A 19,122-nucleotide genomic window follows, 5' to 3' on the forward strand; every position below is an offset into this window, starting at 1 on the left:
CTAAAGGAGTTGCTTTTATCATCTTGGTCTGTTTTCAAGGCTGTCCCCTATAAAGTATTGACTTTAATAATATTTTTAAAACCAGAATTATAATGGCCTTTTATTTTGGGTTTGACTATAACAACACACTGTAAGAAGCTATCCCTCACTTTCGTCAAGATGTGTTAACATCAATAGTAATGGAAATTTGTAATCAGCTGGCACTCAGGTGACAGGAAGGCCAGCAATTATTGAGTGCCTATTGTGTGTTGGCTTTCATTAAAGGTTATGAATAGTTGGAGAGGCAGTCTCCCTGATGTCAAGCTGTTTAAAATGGAGCTGTCAATGCAAATTACATGTGCATTAACTTTCTTAACAAGAGACTCAACCCAACATGTTGATATGTGCAGAAAAAAATACATTAAGTTCCAGGAGTCGAGACAACAAAGCTATGATGAATTAGGGATGAGAAAAATTGAAGGAGGTTTCCTGGAAATACAAACTAAAAACTAGAGTGAGGGACTGCAGGGGTGGTGGGTCGGGAGGATGTGAATAAATGCCTGGAAGCTGAACTCCATTTTAATGACACCAGGTAGTAAATAAGGTATCCTATTAGAATGGAGAGAGTTTGTGTGATATGACACATCACCCCTGAATGACATTTACATTAATTTAGTAGCTATTAAATGGAAAAAGTCCGACATGTAAAACTCACATGATTTTATTGAGCTTGGGAACAACAGACACTTGCTTGTGATTTATTTTGCTATGCATTTTAAATAAGTTACAAAAATTAAAATCACAGTAAAGAGAACATGCATTTTGGTAGACATCTGTATAAGTAGATGAGTTTAACATTTAGTTTTCTTTGGTTTTATATATTCATAAAGAAAGGTTATTATTTTAAAAAGGAAACAGGGTTTTCAAGAATCAATGATGTGAAATTTACAACTGTAAGTACTAATGCCCACAGTTGTAAAATAAAATCAGTTAAGACACAGACTTGCACGTTTACCAAAAAGTTCATAAAATATTAACCATGTTAGTTACAAACCTAACTCTTAGATTATTAAAATGGGTGCATGGTTAAATTATCATGAAGAAATTTCATACTTTTTAAAGGAAAATCCTCATTTAAAAATTTCGTAGGCTCTACTTAGACGCATGTTTTTATGAACATAAAATCCAAATTAAGTAACAATCAGGCAGATATTATTTCCTCTGTAAATAAATGTTAGGCATAAATACTAAAAGTAATATAGAATTAACTTGATTTAAAAATAACAACATATAGAAGAATGTTTGGAGAATTTAAATGTACTTATGGTTGTATAGCTCCATTAATTTAAAGTTTCATTAGCAATAAAAAACTCTTGATCATTTTCCTTGGTAAAAGGCAGAGACAAATGTTTTATATTCTTTTAAAATGATGGTCATCATTATTTTGGCACCTGGTGTTAACTACCCTCTTAATATTCTTTTAGTTTTTTTTTTCTTTGCAACGTGGGCTTGGAATTTCCTCAGCTGAAAGTAAGGAAAATGGTTTATTTTACCGAGCGCACTGCAACATTGTGCATTTCTGCCATCGCTCTTCCTCTTCTCCTAATGACAGTATGCTTACATTGTGTTATAGTCTAATAACCTTTTGTCACGTAACTATATTGCAGCCTTTATGGGAACTGTCAGAACGCAGTGTTCCCTCAGTTATGGGCCGGTGCCTTTATTCACAAAAGGTTTGGAGTAACAAAAGTGTAGTGTCACAGCCCTCTCCTTTTTCTGATATGTCAGTAAAGAAACTCAAAGGGAAGGAAAGGAATCCGCAAGCAGCGCATTCTCCAGGCGCGCAGCACCTGAGCACGGGTGAGTGACGGAGCCTGTATGTCTGCGCCTTTGTCATTAAAGTCTTCAACTAAGCAAAGTTCATGAAGGAGAGAAAGTGACTGAATGCCTCTGAGACTTACAGTAACAAACGTGGACACCAGGATGAAGGAGGGAGATCATGTATGAAAATCTCAGAGCGAATCAGTAAACCCCTCCTCAAGTTGTTTTCTCTTCCGTTGTTATGCTTTGTGATTTTTAATTTGTCCAGGAAAACGTCCCTTCCAGCAAGCACTTGGAGAAAAGGACGAAAGGTAAACAGGAGGTTGATTCTGGGAAAGGGTTAATGAAAATTCTAAAGGTTGCCTCCTGATTTAATAAGGAATCCCAGGACAAATATTTGGTGTTTCCCACCCCGTCTCCTGCGCTCACAAGGGGGCTTATAGGCAAGTTAAATTTATATTTTCTTGGAACTGAAAAATAGTTTTAATAACTCCAAGATGCAAATAAAGAAACTTAAATGACAAGGAGAAACAATTTTGCGTGTACAGGAATGAACAATAAACACTTGAGGAGAAACTCGTCTTCCCTAAACGTGTGGGCAGCCCCCAGACCCTTGCTGCCTGGTCCAGCCACGATGGCACAAACTGCAGACTCGCAGCAAAGTAACTGGAATGGAATCTGCACGGCCAGAGAAGCGTGAAGCCGGGAGGCTGCCGGCAGCCTGGCTCAATCATTTTAGTTTTTTCTTTGCCGAAAAAATTCAGAAACAAGGGCAGCGCCCCTAAGGTAAGAGTCACTGGAATCATTTTCTTCTTCCACAAATATAGGGATTCTGACCTAGTGAGTGCCAAGGCTGTTGCCCGTTACACGCGACGCTCAGAATCCATCCGGCAATCGCGGAGACATCTGTGGATTTTACTGGGGGAGGGGAGCCCCAGCATGTCCCTCGCATCCCAACTGCTCAGCTTGGTGCAAATACAGAAGTGTTATTTTCCATTGTGGGGAGTTTAGATGGGAGTCGGGGAAAGCATTGACTAGTGAGGAATCTGGAGCACGCTTCAAATAAAAATACATGTGAAACTGGATAGAAAGAAGAAAATGTGGCGGGCGAGAAATGGCCCCGGGACCTGGCACACACCGGGAGCCCAGGGCCCTGGGTCAGCCCTGTTGCTGCACCGTAGCGCGCGCCCGTTTGGCCCTTCGTGAAAGCTGGGCTTTGGCGCGTGTGCTCCACTCCGGGGAAGGTGACTCGTCCAGACAGTCCGGACAGCCCGTGCCACCGTGGTACAGAAGAGCCACCGTCCCTCCTCCGACCCAGCGCGCCACGGTGGCCCCGCAGCGCGTGCCTGCCCGAACGCGGACACCTGCGCATCTGTGTGCGCTCTTGCGCTCCAACTTCCCCAAACTTCTGGCGGCTCCTAGTTCTGAGCGCCCATTGGGCGGCTCATTTCCCTTCAGTGGCAACTGCCTGGATTCATTGGTACGGAAGGGGATGGGGGTGTCCAAGAAAGCCGCAGATGGCAAGGCGGTCTCAGGGTTTGGGACAATGATCTCTCAGTCTTGCTCATTTTGGCCACAGTTTGCCCTTTCCGTTCTCTAAGCCCAACCAACGCAAACTGGGCTTGTGCACACGAAGTTGGTTTTAAAGTGAGTATCCGAAAGGGAGTCCTGGGGAGGAACCGTATTGCAAACCCTACTTTATGGGAAACACTGTGAGTTGATTTAAACTCCAACCAAAGGTCCGAGTTGGAACTCTCTCCCGGGAGCTCTGACTGAGCACAGCTGGGTTGGAGCTGCTGGCCCGCCACCAGGAGGATTCCCTGGCTTGGGCAACTGGCAGGCCGACGTGGCTCGCCCAGCAACGCACAGCTGGAGCAGCTGCAGGACTCAGGATTTAGATTCCGGAACACCGGACCCAGATGTGACAAGGCCGGGCAGAGACGCAGCTGTTGCTCCATCCGCCCTCCCCGGCCCCGGGTGCAGGCAGCGCGCAGAGGCTCACTCGGGTGCGGGAGCCTGGCGCAGGGGCCGAGTCCCTCGGGGCGCGCTACGTGGGCGCGGAAGGCGGCGGCGGCGGCGGCGTGGGGAGCGCCTGCTCCGCCAGTGGGCGTCTTCTGCCGCCGCCGCCACCACCGCCTCCACGGGCAGCGGCACTGCGGTGCTTTTTTCCGCTGCTTTCGAGCAGCCGCCGAGGCTCAGCCGCCGGAGCGCGCACACACCACGCCACGCCTGCAAGGAGGGTCTCCGCCGTCCCTCTCCCCGGCCCGGGAGGACGCCGATTGTGCGCGCCTGAGGGTAGCCAGGCGCCGTCGCCGGGGCCTGGCCCCCGGCCCCGGGTCCTCCCGCAGCCCAAGCCGAGCACAATGTGAAGACTAGACTGGGAGGGAAGCCGAATACCAGAGAGGAGGACCAGGCAGCGGTTCGGGCGGCCGGCAAGGGTGGGCAGGTCCTGCGGGGGCGGAGCCCACCGAGCCCCGGCCCCCCTAGTCCCTCCCGCCGGCGGCCTGCCCCCTCCGCGGCCCGGGGAGGAACCATGGCCAGCCCCGAGGAGCCTCTTGCTCCCCGCCCCCAGGGTCCCCCGCCAGCGGCAGGGGACGAACCGGGCTGCGGCCCCGGCAAACTCCGCCTGGAACCCCGGCGCAGCGCGGCCGGCGGGGGGAGAGCGGCGGGCCCGGGCCTGGCCCCCGAGTGGCCTGGCCGCGGCCGGGCCGAGTGCGCCGCGCCCCCGCGCCCGCCCCCCTCCTCCGCAGGCCGCGCCAGCCCAGCTGGGGGCCCCGGCGCCCTCTCTGCGCGCGGCGGCGGCTGCGGCTGGGTCGCGGCCCGAGCTCCCTTGGCGCTCGCCTTCTCCTCCCGGGTCCCCTCCTCCTCTCCATCTTCCTTTTACTTCTGGCCGCCGCCCCCCCCGCCCCCTCCCTCTTTTCTCCCCTCCTCATCTGCCTTTCACCTCCCCGTGCGTCTCCCAGGAAGGGAGGGCGCAGCGGCGGCGGCGGCGGCGGCGGGAGGAGGCGGCGATGCTGGCGGAGGAGGAGGAGGACGACAAGAGGCAGCTCCCTTGAGCGTCCCCACCAGCAGTAGTCACCGCGGCGGCGGTGGCAGCGGCAGCGGCGGCGGGCGGCGGCGGCTCTTCCTCTCGCCTGCGCTCCAGGGCTTGCTTCTCCCAGCCCGTGCAGGGCCCCGGCCGCCGCCGCCGCCCCGGCTCCCACTCGGCCAGGCCGCCCGCCGCGCGGGCTCCCCCGGCTTCCCCGGCGCCGGCCCAGGCGGCGGCGGCCGAACTCCGCGGCGTCCCCAGGGCGCCGGCTTCGCCCTCGCCGCCGCGGCCGCGCTGCTCTTCGGCTCCGACATGGAAGATGGACCTTCTAATAATGCGAGCTGCTTCCGAAGGCTGACTGAGTGCTTCCTGAGCCCCAGTAAGTGGCCTGCTCCCCGTTCCCCGGTGGTGGGGCGGCTCCTCATCCCCTAGGGGGCAGGTGGGGGGCTTGGACTGCTGGGTGGGAAGCGGGTGTCGAGCGAGGTGCCCGTGCCTGGGCGTGGAGCGCCCAGCGGGCTTCTCTGGAGGGGAGGAGCCGGTGCCCCTGGCGAAGCGCGGGAGCTTCGGCCGCGCAGGGACGCCGGGGTTTCTCAGGCTTCGCGTGCGCTCGGGGAAAGGGCGGCCGAGGAGGGCGGCGGGAGCTGGGCGTTTCGAGCGGGACCTGCCGGCTGCTTCTCCGCCCCTCGTGGCGTTTCTGGCCACACTCGTCCGGCGCGTATTTATACTCTAAACTTTGTGACCACTTAGGTTCCTCCCTCTTGAGCCTGTGGCCACTTGGCTGGAGCAGATGCGCTTCCTTCTACTTGGGGGTCCAGCCCACCGGGTCCCTGTAGCCGCGGTGAGGGAGGCCAGGGCCTCGGAACCCCGCGTTTCCAACTGTGAAGGCACCGCAGTTCTCCGGGACTCGGAGTGGGCGCCCGGCCTCCCACCCCTCGCAGTGACCGGCATCCAGAGCGTGGACTGGCGGGGTGGAAACGGGTGCACCTCCACCCAGGGGACGCATCCCCACCCCGGGCCGCATCCTGTTGGTCCCGGGCTTCTCTGGGGTCCGGGCTGGTAGAAAAAAGGGAAGGACAATAGGTCGCTAGGGTGGAAGAGAAAAGCGCCGCCGCCTCCGACTCGCGGGATGCGCCCCCAGGCCCACTGTGCGTGGCCACTCCTCCTCGCCACCCGCGGGAGCGGGGCTGAGAGCGCGCTGGGGCAGAGGTGGTAGAAGGCGTGTCACGGGGTTGGGGGACAAGACTGAGCAGAAAAGTCAAGGTAGGGGTTCGCCAGAAGGAACCAGGCAGGCGGGAGACGGTGAGGAAAGAGGAGGCGCCCGGTGCGCAGAGGAGGGGGGCGTCGCGGTCGCGGATGGAGGGCGAGCAGGGTGAGGACGGGAAGACCGCGGCGGGGCCGGGTGGGAGCACCTCCTGGTCCAGGAGGTCGCGCCCATGGGTCCCCGGGCGACTCCGGCGCCAGTCGGGGCGGGCGCGGTTTCCCGCGGCCCAGAGCGCGGCTCCGGAGCCACCGTCCACCGCGTGCGCACCCGAGCCTTTGTCTGAGTCTCGCTTAGGAGCCGCGTTTCCGCGGCGCCTTCTCCGGGCCGACGCTCTTCCAGGATTGCTGTTTCGGTTTCCCGCTCCCAACTGCGGCTTACTCCCAGGCTTTGGCCGACCCGGGTCTCCAGGGCACCCGAGGTCGAGCCCCTCCCTGCGGCCAAAGCTCACCGCCCGCCCAGGCACCATTGGGGTGCACTCCCCCGGCTGGCGAGCGTATTCGCGCCAGGATAGGCCGCTCCTTGCAACCCCGGTTCCCGGGCATGGGCCAGTCCACGGCGGCCGCGTGGTCAGCGGCCTCTCGCACACCTGTGAGGGCTCGCTGCTCTCACTTGATTGGCTGGCCGGGCGTGGGTGAAGTGCTCCCAGCTGACCCGCAAGTCCTCCCCCAGGTGTCTGCCTCCCACCCCCGCTGCAGTCTAGGTGGGGAAGGGGTGTGGAGATGGGTGTGCATGGACAGAGCATGTGGCCTTCTCTGTTGGCCAGAGATGTGGTCAGTAGAAGCACTTTTCCTTACTGAAGTGTCCCTTGGCCACGCATTGAAGGTGGTAGAGGATGGGGCCCCACCACCTCTCCGGGGGTTTTGGGATCAGCCTATAGGCCTGGTCTAGGGACTGGGGTTCCTCCCGGTACCTTAACTGGTGGGCTTGTGAATTCTTTCTTAAAAAAATAAACATCTACTTTTCTCAGTTGACTTTTGATTTGGGGTGGGGAGTTGAAGTCAGCTCTGCCTTGCAGTGACAGGCTGCTCTGGGGGAAAGGGTGCTACTGAGGCACGGGATTCCAGGCTTCTGGAAAAAGCCCCTGGTCCTGAAATGATGGGGCTTCTGTTGGTGCTGCTGGAACTGCTGTTGGCTCGTGTGTTCAGGGCCATGCTGGATGTTTTGGAGGGGAAGAGAGATCTGCAGCTCTGGTTAGAGGGTGGAGTTCTCTTGGGATTCCTAGGACGCTCTCCCTTTAGGAAGACAATACCTGGAGAGGAGAAGGGTCTGTTCTGCAGAAAGGCCCAGCCAGGAGAAGCTGGTGCGTCAGAGAAACCATACTCATCAGGGAACACTCAAGAGCGGCCTCCTTGCCCCATACCCTGCCCTGAGCAGTAGCTTTGGGCTTGAACAGGAGCAAAAGGTTAGGACAGTCTTATTTGGGACATGACTAAGGTAGTAAACAAGAAGATACTTTTAAACAAAATCAATTATCAGACCCACTTCACTCAAGCTTGGGAAGGGGATAGATGGATTCTTAAAGGAGAGTAGCCAGTTTCTGCTCTGACACTCTTACCTCTGCTTTTTGGGTCTTTATTTCTATGTGTTGCTGCATGACAAGCCACTGGTCTGAATTGCTAAAGTACCGACGTTTGACAGATTTTTGTGCTATTTGTCGTTTAAAAAATCAGTCTTTTGAAAAAGAATTTCTAGATTCCCTAAAAATTTAAAAATGCCCAAATGCATACAAATGTGTCTAATTGTTGAGTGTTATTCCCTTTTTTTTTTTCTTTCAGTTTGATCTTCTGTTGGTCTGATATGCAAGTTGTCATGCAAAGGCTGTTTTGTCCAGTTACAGTTTGTATGAATGCTGGTTTTATTTTTATTACCATCAAAAGCAAATCATGTGTAGAGGGTATGACATGCCAGCTCTGCTTCTGTCCATTTTAGCTCTGCGTTTTGGCTCTTCACACTGACCGGCTGGTTCGCTCACTCATGCACCAAACAACACTTAGTAAGAGCTACTGCCAGGCCCCAGGCCCCAGAGACAGAAAGAAAGAAAGAAGCCTAGTAGAAGCCACGAAGCTGCTGTGGGAGGTGTTCGCCATCCAGTAATAGAGATGGAGTACCCTAGAAGCAGGTTTGACATTAATGTCCAGAGGTCAGTGGCCACCATGCCCACTGCCCTTACTCTGCCCTTATCAGGCCATTCCTGACTTCACCTCATCTCCTGCCATCTGCCTCTAATTGCTGACCTCTGGGCTCTTCCTCAGGCACCCAGCTTCATACTTCATTGTTAGCAAAGTTGCCATTGGGGTAGGAAATACTCTTGTGTCTGGAGAGCCCAGTGTTTGCTTGTGCAGTGGAGAGAGGAGAAGTAACGTGGGACAAACCAGTGTGAGTGGCATTTGTCTAGACCAGATTGTCTGCGCTAGTGGTCACTGTGGCTGCCCTGATGTAACACGGCTGCAGGACGTGCCGAGATTAGAAACTCTGAGGCACACCTGTGAATAAGGAGAAGAGTCAGAAGCCACAAATACACCTGCACCTCTCTCTGTTTGTGTTCCCTGGTTAGCTACTCTGATGACATAAAGAGATATAGACAAAGGAAAACCCCGGTTGGTCAAGGAGGATACCGAGAAAGTTAGGAAAATAAAATTGTGAATGCAGACTGCAGATAGCTTCAGAGTACAATTGGTTGTATATTTCCCAAATATTCAAAACAGGAGGTGTGTATGTTCCCAGGAATTGTGGAGTTTAAATGTGCTCCGCACTCATCAGTAACCACTCTTACTGTTTCTTGAGACATAAGATACCGTGCAACCAACACTTGAACAAACTGAGATAAATACGATCTCTTTTAAGAGCAAATGTGTTTAACACGTACAAACTACACTAGACTTCGCCTTTAACTTCTGTTTGTGGGCTCAGGGAGATGGAGGTCGCAGAACAATGCAGGAACAACACTCAGCGGTAGAAATGGGTCTAAATCAGCCAACAGCCAACTCATAGACACTTGTTGAGTACCTACTGAGTGTAAATTGTTTGAGGGAGGTTAAAATAATGATACCAGGTCCCTCAAAGGACTTGAAATATAGCTATGGACACCTACAAAGATGACCAACAAAGCAAGGTGTGACTTTTTCCTACAGAGCCAGGGTGTGGACATGAGTGTCACAGTCCTCCGTGGAAGGGTGACCTATTTTTTGGTAGGGAAATCAGAAAGGACTTAAGGCCAAAGGGCAGAGCTGTTTAAACTGGTGGGATTCTTTAGGTTATCAATGCTTACTTTCAAGAAATTGCACTTTTAGCTTTGAGAAACGTACATGAGAAAATTCAAATGAGAAGCAGTAGAAACTTTAGAAGATGGTGTCATCTGCTATCCCAATCGGCCTATTAGTCTTAGATAATTTCTGCACGTAAAACTTTTCCCACTCCAATAGGAAAAAAAAAAATCAGTGCAATAGATAGTCAAGCAAATATTAGGATTTTGTTTACTATAAAGCAGGTTAAACATAGTGTGGTGCACATTTCACCAACGAATACATTGTTAATTTTTGTTTGTTTCAAAACAGCTGATGCAATCTGAGAGAAAAAATAATTTTCATGTAAAACGGAGTATTTTCCCTTAAAAGGAAAACTCTTAGTTGTAATTCAAAACATTTTAATTTCCTTTTAAAATGTAAATTAGACTCCTCCAGCTGATCATGTCTCTAAGTCTGCCTAAAGGAAAACTCCACAGTGACAGAGGAACTCATAATCTTGCAAGGAAGGCAGAAGATATCCAGTACTCTTGTTTTCTTTGTAGCACTCACCACTTGCTGAAATTATCTTGCTCACTTACTGGCTTATCTGTTTATTGCCTGCCTTCCCTCTCTGGAAAGGAAGCTCCGTGAGAGCCTGAGGGCAGGTGTCTTTTTGGTTGTTTCCTTGAGACTCTTAACAGTGGCTGACACACAGAGAGAAGGTACTCAAATACTTGTGTTGGAAATTCAGAGATGAAAGCCAAAACAAATCTAAACAGAACCAAACATGTTGCCTGTCTTCAAGAAACCTAGAAATCGACGAGCACTCTTTGAAAGCTTCCTTTGTATGAGCCTCTGTTCTACGGACTCAGGATTCCGAGGTGTATGAGACAATATCAGTTATTTCGAGGAGCACGCAGCTTACGGGAGAGATGGACGAGAGTTCACAGACACGCTTACCCACAGACAGGCTGCAGGGCACTCTGCAGACAGTGAGAAGCAGATGGCCTCTGACTGGGAGGTCCTGGAAAGGTTTCACAAGGTGGGAAGAGGCAGTGCCTTAGTTTTGCGAGAAGTCTGGGAAGGACCTTCTGAAGCCAAGGGAAAAGGATCTTCTGAGGTTGCAGGGTGGAAAGCAGCCTGGACAGGTGGTAGGTTGGGGACCCGGGTGATAAGACAGGACAGAGGATTATTTAGGCTAAGCTAAGGATACTTTACAATGACCCCTCAGACGACTGTATAGAAACAGCTATGGAAGACAGGTAGAAAGAATGCCCTCCGTGCTGGAGCTAGGATTCTGTGTGACTGGAGGGATAGGGCTGATCTTGGTGGCAGAGTCCTTGGCACGTGAGAAGAGGTGGGAGTTGGACCAGAGACGGGGCCATGCACATGAATGGTCGGGAGAGATACAAGCAGGAGGTAGCAGTTAATCAGACATCTGGGTGGCTGGTTAGATAAGGCAGGAGACATCTGACTCCTCAGTTTCTGGATTGGAAAGTTGTGTGTGTGTGTGTGTGTGTGTTGGGGTTGGAATGGGAGTAGTTATATGCCTAGAGAAAGAGGTATCAGAATGGGAAGTATGAGAATTGAGCACCTACTATGTGTTAAGCAGCCTCCTTGGTAGTAGGGATGGTCTCTGCTTGTATGGTGCCCGCATTCTGGTGGTGCAGACAAGAACCAGAAACAAAAAATACCAAGAGAGCTGCACAGCGAATGCACACTGAGAGTGGCCTGTGCGGCTGTGTGGCTCCTTGCCTTGTTCTGTGCAGGTCTCTCTTCACAGGGGCAGTAGAAATGGCCTCTGAATGACAAGGCCATTCAGTTATCAGGGGAAAAGCACCCTAGGCAGAGGGGACTCACAAGGCAGAGATGCGGGATGAGGGCCGTGCTGCTGGAGCTGAGCCCACCAGACAGTGGCACGTGAAGTGGCAAATGGGCTGGATGAAGGCTTTGCAGTCAGAGGAAAAAACTGCAGTTTACTCTGGATGAAGGCAGAGGTTTTGGGGAGGTTTTGAGCAGGTGAGTGATCCATGGTTTATTATCTCAGAAGCTCATTCTGGCTGAATGAATCAAGGGAGCTGTCATGGATACAGGGAGTCCATGGAAGCTACCGTCATAGTCAAGACAAGAGCAATGGTGACTGGGATCACAGCGATGATAATAGAAGCAAAATGCCGTAGTGGTTCAGGAGGTGTTTGGAGGCGGCGTGTGTAAGACCTGCAGGTGGGTTGGATACGGGGAGTCAAGGGAGAGAGAGGAATCAAGAATCCACGCCTGGGTTTTTGGCTGGAAAGATTTGGTAAATGGTGGGGCCGTTCACTGGGATTGGGATGGGAAGCCTGGAGGAGGAGCACGTGGGGTGCGCAAGGAACCAGGCGTGGCGTTTGGTGGTGTTCAGTCTGAGATGCCTATGCTAGGAAGGCAGTTGGATAAACAAAGCCTGGGAGGATTTGATCCAAAGAATCGTTCAAGACCGCAGCATAGAAACTGCAGTCACAGCATCTAAAATCATGGGATTGGATGCCCCCAAGGACAGTATATAGATGCCTCTGACATTTTGACTCTGAGGGAAATACAGACGGAGTTGGTTAATGAACCATAGCTGGGTGCAATGTAAGTGCCTGGCTGAAGTTTGACACACGAACGGATGGCCCTCTGGAATTCCGTGCTATGAACCGGATTAGAGAGAGAGATTTGGACTGTGCAACACCAAGGTAGTCGCTGAAGCCACAATCGTGAATGGAGACCAGGAGTGAATAGTGGGAGTGAGCAGAAGCCAGAGGATAGGACAGAAGAAGGCAGAGCTATGGAGCACCCTGGAGAGGAGTGACCCGGGGACATCCGGAGATGGAAGGGAGCACGCCCTGGAGTTCAGAAGCCGAGCCTCAAGAGGAAAGAAGCCAGATGCTCCAAAGAGCAGGTGAGTTCCAGCAGCAAGGAGGTCATCCGTGGCCTTGGTCGGGAGATTGCAGTGGAGTGGCATGGATAATACCTGATGCCACTGTGGTGAGGATGGCAGACGGGGCTGTTTGAACCTCAGCCATGGGCAGGTAGATGCCGGCTTTTTCTGCATGGAGCATTGACTTGGGAATGTTGATTTGGTGAATAAAAGGAGCTTGAAGAAATAGGAAGATAGGTAGAAACCTTAAAGAGAACGGGACGAGTAGAATGTGGGGGACATGAGATGGCTTTGGACGCTAGAAGGAAACCTCTTCCTCAGAGAGGGAACCTTGGAAGGAACCAGTGTGGGCGCTGCTGTGAAGGTGGAAAATTCACAGTGCTTTCCCCAGCTTCTGGCCCCCATTTCTCCCAGCTGGACGGGACTGTGGCCACCTGAGAATGAGCCGAGGAGGAGAGTGGGGCCTGGGGAAGCAGGGGTGGGGTGGGGGAGAACGGGAGGCCAGCTGCCAGGGGATGGCCCAGCCTTGCTGAGACTGGAATTGGGATGCTAGGAACAGGAGAATGAGGAGGATGGTGGGAGTGACTGGGAACGTTTTAGAAGGAAAGTAATGCCATTAATTTAATAGTTTAGGAAGACATGCAGTACCGGTGTGCAGGGGGGATCGGAGTAAGGGCTGGCAGAGTAAATGTTAATACACTCTGCATTTAAAAAATATACCAAACACAAAGGTACGCACAATTCAGATACGCATCTTGATGCAAGTTGACCGGTAGAGTCCAATTGGAGTGGTGTCTTGAGGGCGGAAGAGTATTTGATATGTGGAGTTGAGTGAGGTTCCAGAGAGGCAAGGTTCCAGAGAGGAGAGAGAACCTGGACAGAGGTGCCAGGCGCAAGATGCGCAGCCAGAAGTCAGGGCTCCTGGAGTAGGACGATCTCATGGCTGGGGGGCTTTGTGCAGAGAAGAAGGGATGGAGAAAGCTGACACGGTGGATCAGGTCTTCCTTCCGCACTGAGTCCAGCTTTGCATTGGGGGAAGGAGTGGGGAGGTGCCAGAGGGCACGGTATGGGGAAGATACCATGACATACAGATATTTATCACATGTTTCCTGCTCATTGGTTTCCATCTGCATCACTGGCAATATAAACCCAGGACAGAGCTGTGCCTTGCTGTCCTGGAGTTGCTGGCTCATGAGGGATCCAGACCTGATGAGGGGCGATCTGGAGAGCCGCTGGTAGAGGCACGCATGGTGGGGAAAGCTGTGCCCCGGGATGGAGACGGAGGTCCCACTTCGCTCCTGCGGAGCTCTCAGGCCCTGCAGCTCTGTGGCCTTTCCTCTGTCTCTCTCCACTTCTGCTGTGTGATTTAGCGCATGGCTGCTGCTTCTGCCGCGTGTCATGGTGTCCTCCTGACTGCGAGTCTTTCCTCTTAGTTGCCACCAGTGCCCTGGAACCCCTTTTCCTTGCATCCTCGCAGGCTTCGTCATGGTCCGCTCATCCTCCTCCCATCGTTTGCTGGTGCTTACGATTGTCTGCTTTCATGTTTGTCTCCTATTAGCCAACGTGTTCCTTGCGGGTGGGAAGTGTGTTTCATTCATTTTCCTAACCTCAGTGCCTAGCACGTTGCCAAGCAAAATAAGTTGAATGAATGAATAAATAGTGAAGGCGCTTAAGTGAGGGAATATGATTGAAATCGTCCTTTACAAGATTAATTTTCCTAAAGGGAAATAAATAATGAAATAAATAATGTGATTGTAAAATTTTGCCGGCATGACTTGAAACTTCATTTTTGCTTCATGCATCATATTTTCATGTGATCCAAATACACTCGTTGGCACCAGTGACCGGGGCTTCTGAGCTACTGTGAACACAGCGTGTTCTTATGCGCGAGCTGCTGGGGCATGGCTTGGCATGGAGCAGCCACCCTGAGTTGACAGGAAGGAGGGAGATAAGTGTTTAGAGCGTTCTGGATGCCTCTGCTGCATTTCCTGGGGCAGTGATAAAAAGCTTTTTACTTTGATGAAAACATTTCTACATAGCAAAGCGAAAGTGTTGCTTATGAAGGGCTGACGTGTTTGAGTATGATGAATTATTTATAAAAATACAAGTGTATTTGGCCTTTTAAAAGTTGGTAAGTACTGTGTAAGAAGCAGTTTTGCATAAAGAGCAGTTCACTCTGTTGGAAAAACACAGACTAACAGGTAACTGCAGAGTTGCATTCCAGGGACGGGTGGAGGCTGGTGCAGAATGGGAAAAAGCAGCATGATAATATAGAATTCAAGTTGTAGTTGTTTGTATAGGATGTAATTTGTGTTTCGGTGTTATATTTTAGTAGCTTCTGAAATAAACATCTAAAGTGATATCCAAAAGGGCTTGAAGGCTGGGCGAGGCGGTTCTTGCCTGTAATCCTAGCACTTTGGGAGGCTGAGGTGGAAGTATTGCTTGAGCCCAGGAGTTCTAGATCAGCCTGGTTAACATAGTGAGACCTTGTTTCTAAAAAGAAAAAAAAAAAGTAGCCCGGGAAGTTGAGGCTGCAGTGAACCATGATCACACCATTGCACTCTAGCCTGGGCAACGGAGGGAGACCTTGCCTCAAAAGACAAAAAGAACAACGACAAAAAAGAGCTTAGTTACTATGGCTTCCTGGACGTGGTAATTAACATAGTGTATTGGTGTCTCAGGGTTATATAGATTTCAAATTTTCTTGGTGTCCAGGACCAGAAGTTGTCTGATCAGTCATCATGGCTTTTTAGGACTATACTCTTCTTCTCATGATTAAATATATCTAATTTTTGAAGACAGATTAAAGACCTACTTATAAAACCTCAGTAATGAAGACAAGTGGTACTGGCATGTGGGTAGGTAGACAAATGAATGCAACAGAATAGAAAAGTAGTAAACCCAGACACATGGTGGAATCTAAAGGATGCTCAAAGTGTCATTTCATATAGGAGAAGCAAAGATAGACTACTGAATAAATGATTTGGGGACACTAAGTAGTCATCTAGAAAAAAGTAAAAATAGATTATTCCATGCAGTGGACCTTCAGGATAAATTCCAAATGGATTACATGTGTACATATGTATGTATATTTATGTGTATATTTAAATGTGAAATTTATATATATATTTAAATGTAAAAAAGGAAACCATAAAAAGAAAAAAAAATGAGGAAATTCCTTTCTAGCCTTGGAGTGGGGAGACCCTTTAAATGGGACTCAAAAAACCCAGAAGAAAAGATTGATAAGTTAATCCACATTCAAAAAACAAAATGAAACACCTTGGTATTGCCCAAAATCCTGTAAGCCAGGTCTTAGCATGTTCCTGCCCAGGCCCTGGTGCCTCCCCTGCCTCTCCACCTATCTTTCTCCAAGTCCCATAGCATGCCAGAAACTCCAACAGCATGTTAACAATTGTGTTGTACTTGAATTGTGGCCCTAGAGAAAACACTTACAGCTCCTATCACAGCATAGTGCTAACCTTCTTAATATATAAAGAGTTCCTAGAAATGATTAAGAAAAGAGCTCTTAGACATGACTAAAAAAGAAGAACAGCCTGATAAAAAAATAGTCAAAGGATATGAACAAGACAAATCACAACGAAAGGGAAGTAAATGGCTCTTTAAAGACATGAAAAGATGCTCAGCCTTATTCACATAAGAGAAATGCAATTGAAAATAACACCTGTGAAAATGGCACCTGTGACATTTGCAAATATTCATGAACTTCATAACACACTGTTGGCAAGTCCACGAGGAGGCAGGTGCTTCTGTACCTTCCTGGTGGGAGTATCAAGTGGTGTAGCTACCGAGGAAGGCAGTTTGGCAGTATCCATCAATATTAAAAATGCATGTTGGCCGGGTGTGGTGGCTCACACCTATAATCCCAGCACTTTGGGAGGCTGAGGCGGGTAGATCACGAGGTCAAGAGATCGAGACCATCTTGGCCAACATGGTGAAAACCCCTCTCTACTAAAAATACAAAAATTAGCTGGGCACAGTAGCATGCACCTGTAGTCCCAGCTACTTAGGAGGCTGAGGCAGGAGAATCCCTTGAACCCAGGAGGTGGAGGTTGCAGTGAGCTGAGATCACGCCACTGCACTCCAACCTGGCGACAGAGAGAGACTCCATCTCAAAAAAAAAAAAAAAAAAAAAGCATATACCTCTTGAGTCAATAATTCTGCTTCTAGATATTTATCCCTCAGACATACTCACACATAGGCAAAGTGACTTAACAAGATATGAATATGGTACAGTATTGTTTGAAATAGGACATTGGAAACAATCTAATGGCCTATCTACGAGTAGGGACCTGGTTAAATAACATTTGCAGCAGTGAAAACAAATGTCCAGAAGATCTTCGAGATACACTGTTATGTGGAAAAAGCGAGGTGTAAGCAACATACATACACACACTCGGATACATACATGTTTGTGTTAGAAAGGACAATAAAAGCATATACTTGTATTTGGGATTGCATAAAGAAACTGGGAAGAAACCCAAGAAACTGTTCATGTAACACTTGCTGGGCAGTGAAGGGAGGTGGAAGGGACAAGGGGTCCTGGGGGATGGAAAACCAGAGTTGTGGGGAGACTTTTCAGTGTCACTCTGTCTTATATGTTTTGATTTTTGAATGATATAACTTATTTCCCATTCAACAATTAAATTTCAGGATTAGCAAGAAGCTACCCAGGTGGTATCAAATTAATGTTGAATTGCCTTACTTTGTTGTTCACGTGTTCATTAGTGGGTCATGTTTTTTTGATCTTCCTCCTGGGATCATGGTTTCATTTGTCAGCCCCTAAAATTTGATTGATTTCTGTCTTCCTCTGGCCTCCCACTTATTTCTCCCACACAAGATCCCAAAATGTCAAATGATGAATATTAAAAAAATTGCACGCATCACCACCCCTTGTGGTTATCTTATCAACTCCTTTCTGACGTCATGCACAGATTTGAACATGGAAAACAACACTTCTATTTTAATATAATTTTTGACTGATGCCGTTGATGGTTTCATACTTAAGATGTGAACTATTGTTTAAACCATTGGAGAGCTGCCCAGCCAGTTTCATCTGGTAGAAATCACTACTTTTTAGCAAGAAACCGGATGCCTTGTTGTAGAAACATGAACTGTAGATACTAGCGTTTCTCCAGTGAATGCAAATATAGCCTCAAGTGGTATTGCCATTTAATGACACCGCTAAAGGGGGACCCAGCAGTTTATTACAAGGTATTCTATTGTGACAGTGATTTGATTATTTGACTGGACAGCAGGGGCAGTGGGCACTCCTGTACCTGTTCCTCAGCAGCTTTGCACTCTATACCAGGGCTATAGGTCTAGATTGACCAGAACTCTGCTCTGGGAGAGCTTTCTGCCCAGGTCGAGAGGGTCAAAGCCTTCCCTCTGGCCGGGCCTTCATGGGGACACTGGAGTTATTTAGATCCCCATGTTTGCCTTCCACCTTGGATTTCCCTGGGGTTTAGAGCTCATGCTGTTGCTGGGAGTGTCTCAGCCGGCCTCTTTGCCGTCCCCTCACTGACTCTTCCTCCTTGGGTTGGATATCATCCTGCTTATTTTCCTGTGTTCTGCTTCTAATGGTGACAGCTTTCTTTGTCTTATCACTTAATATTATTTCCTTCTAGTCCACTCCTTGGTTTTATTTTAGCTGCGACTTCCTTCCAAGTTACTGGATTTTATGAGAACCCTTTCCTGACCTTTAAACCTCTGTCTTCACTCCCCTTGCAAGCTTCTCCTTGGAGCTGCAAGCTCCTTGGGAGGTCTCTTCAGGTAACCCCTGGGGCACACCCGAGTCTCTGAAAGGCACAGGCCTGTCAGTGTGCACTCACCCAGTTCTCTTTCTGTAAGGCACCCCTTTCTCACAGGAGACTCTTCTGGGGAAACCCTGGTGGCGATTGCTCTCTCTCTCTTGGAGTGGCTCCTGGGATGGGGATGGGTGAGTAGAAGGTGGCTGCGCGGTCCTCTCGCTCCGTGGAGCACTGAGATCCTTCAGAGGCTTTGCAAGCCACCTGGAGTGCCTTTGTGTGAAAGGTTATTCTTTGTGAATAATATTACTGCCCTAGTTTGATTTCATTTCTCAGGCGACCTGACTGTGCGTGCAGAGCTTTGGCACTTTCTGTGTTGTGTAACACTGTTCTGTTCCTTTTGTGAGGGCCATCGTTAGGAAATCTGTCCATTTTTTTATCCTGTGTGATTTTTGAATTTTCTTTGTTTTGTGTTGGTCCATTTTTAAATGTATTTCAGCGAGGTGTGTGTGATTCAAAATTGTTATGACTTCTTGTATCTGTGTTGCAGTCTGGTGGAAAGTACTGCATATGGCTGATAGAATAAGGCATTCAGTACTAGGTTTTGGGGTGACCTAAAAGTTTTCTGAATGCCAGTATTATTAGGTGGAGATCAGCTTCAGAGAGGGCATGTGTGTAGAAAGGGACGTAATTCACCCTTGCTCTTTTTTTCTTTGTTTAATTGATATCCTCCTGGCCTTTGTCACTAGTTTTCTTGTGCTTTGTGACTTCTCAGTAAGAAACAGTGGATGGTCTGATGTGTTAAGAGATGTGCATGCCTATATTTGTTAAACAAACACCACTATAACCTAGAGTGCTTAATTACCAAGCTCCTGCATTGCAGTTGTTTCATTTGCTACAGTCGTTAAGATTGGGGTGAAGATTAAATGAGGTAATATATAGCAAGTGTTTGCAATAGTGCCTTGAGGAGAGCAAGTGCCCAGACACGTAGCCATTGTTTCCGTGGGTTCTGAGACAGTCTTTTCCGAAAAGGCAGCCTCTGCAAGTGATGTCCAAGGGGGTGCCGGTCGGGAAAGGAAGAGAAAGGCTGCTGAGAGCATCCATTTGGCTGGGAAAGGTGTTTCTTTGTAGTTGTAGGAAGTTCA

At 49.5% G+C, this 19,122-nt stretch overlaps 1 protein-coding gene across 1 annotated transcript in view; it reads left to right on the top strand.

The window, feature by feature from the left end:
• The first annotated feature begins 3,960 nt into the window (after positions 1–3,960).
• The window catches only part of PDE10A (phosphodiesterase 10A), a 345,368-nt gene continuing 330,206 nt past the window's right edge, over positions 3,961–19,122 (top strand). Inside the window, exon 1 of the mRNA XM_028846990.2 lies at positions 3,961–5,207. Coding sequence (XP_028702823.2) covers positions 4,334–5,207 — 874 coding nt within the window. The 5' untranslated portion in view covers positions 3,961–4,333. The remainder of the gene's footprint in view (positions 5,208–19,122) is intronic.

The sequence above is a fragment of the Macaca mulatta genome, chromosome 4, assembly GCF_049350105.2.
Source record: "Macaca mulatta isolate MMU2019108-1 chromosome 4, T2T-MMU8v2.0, whole genome shotgun sequence".
Taxonomy (NCBI): domain Eukaryota; kingdom Metazoa; phylum Chordata; class Mammalia; order Primates; family Cercopithecidae; genus Macaca; species Macaca mulatta.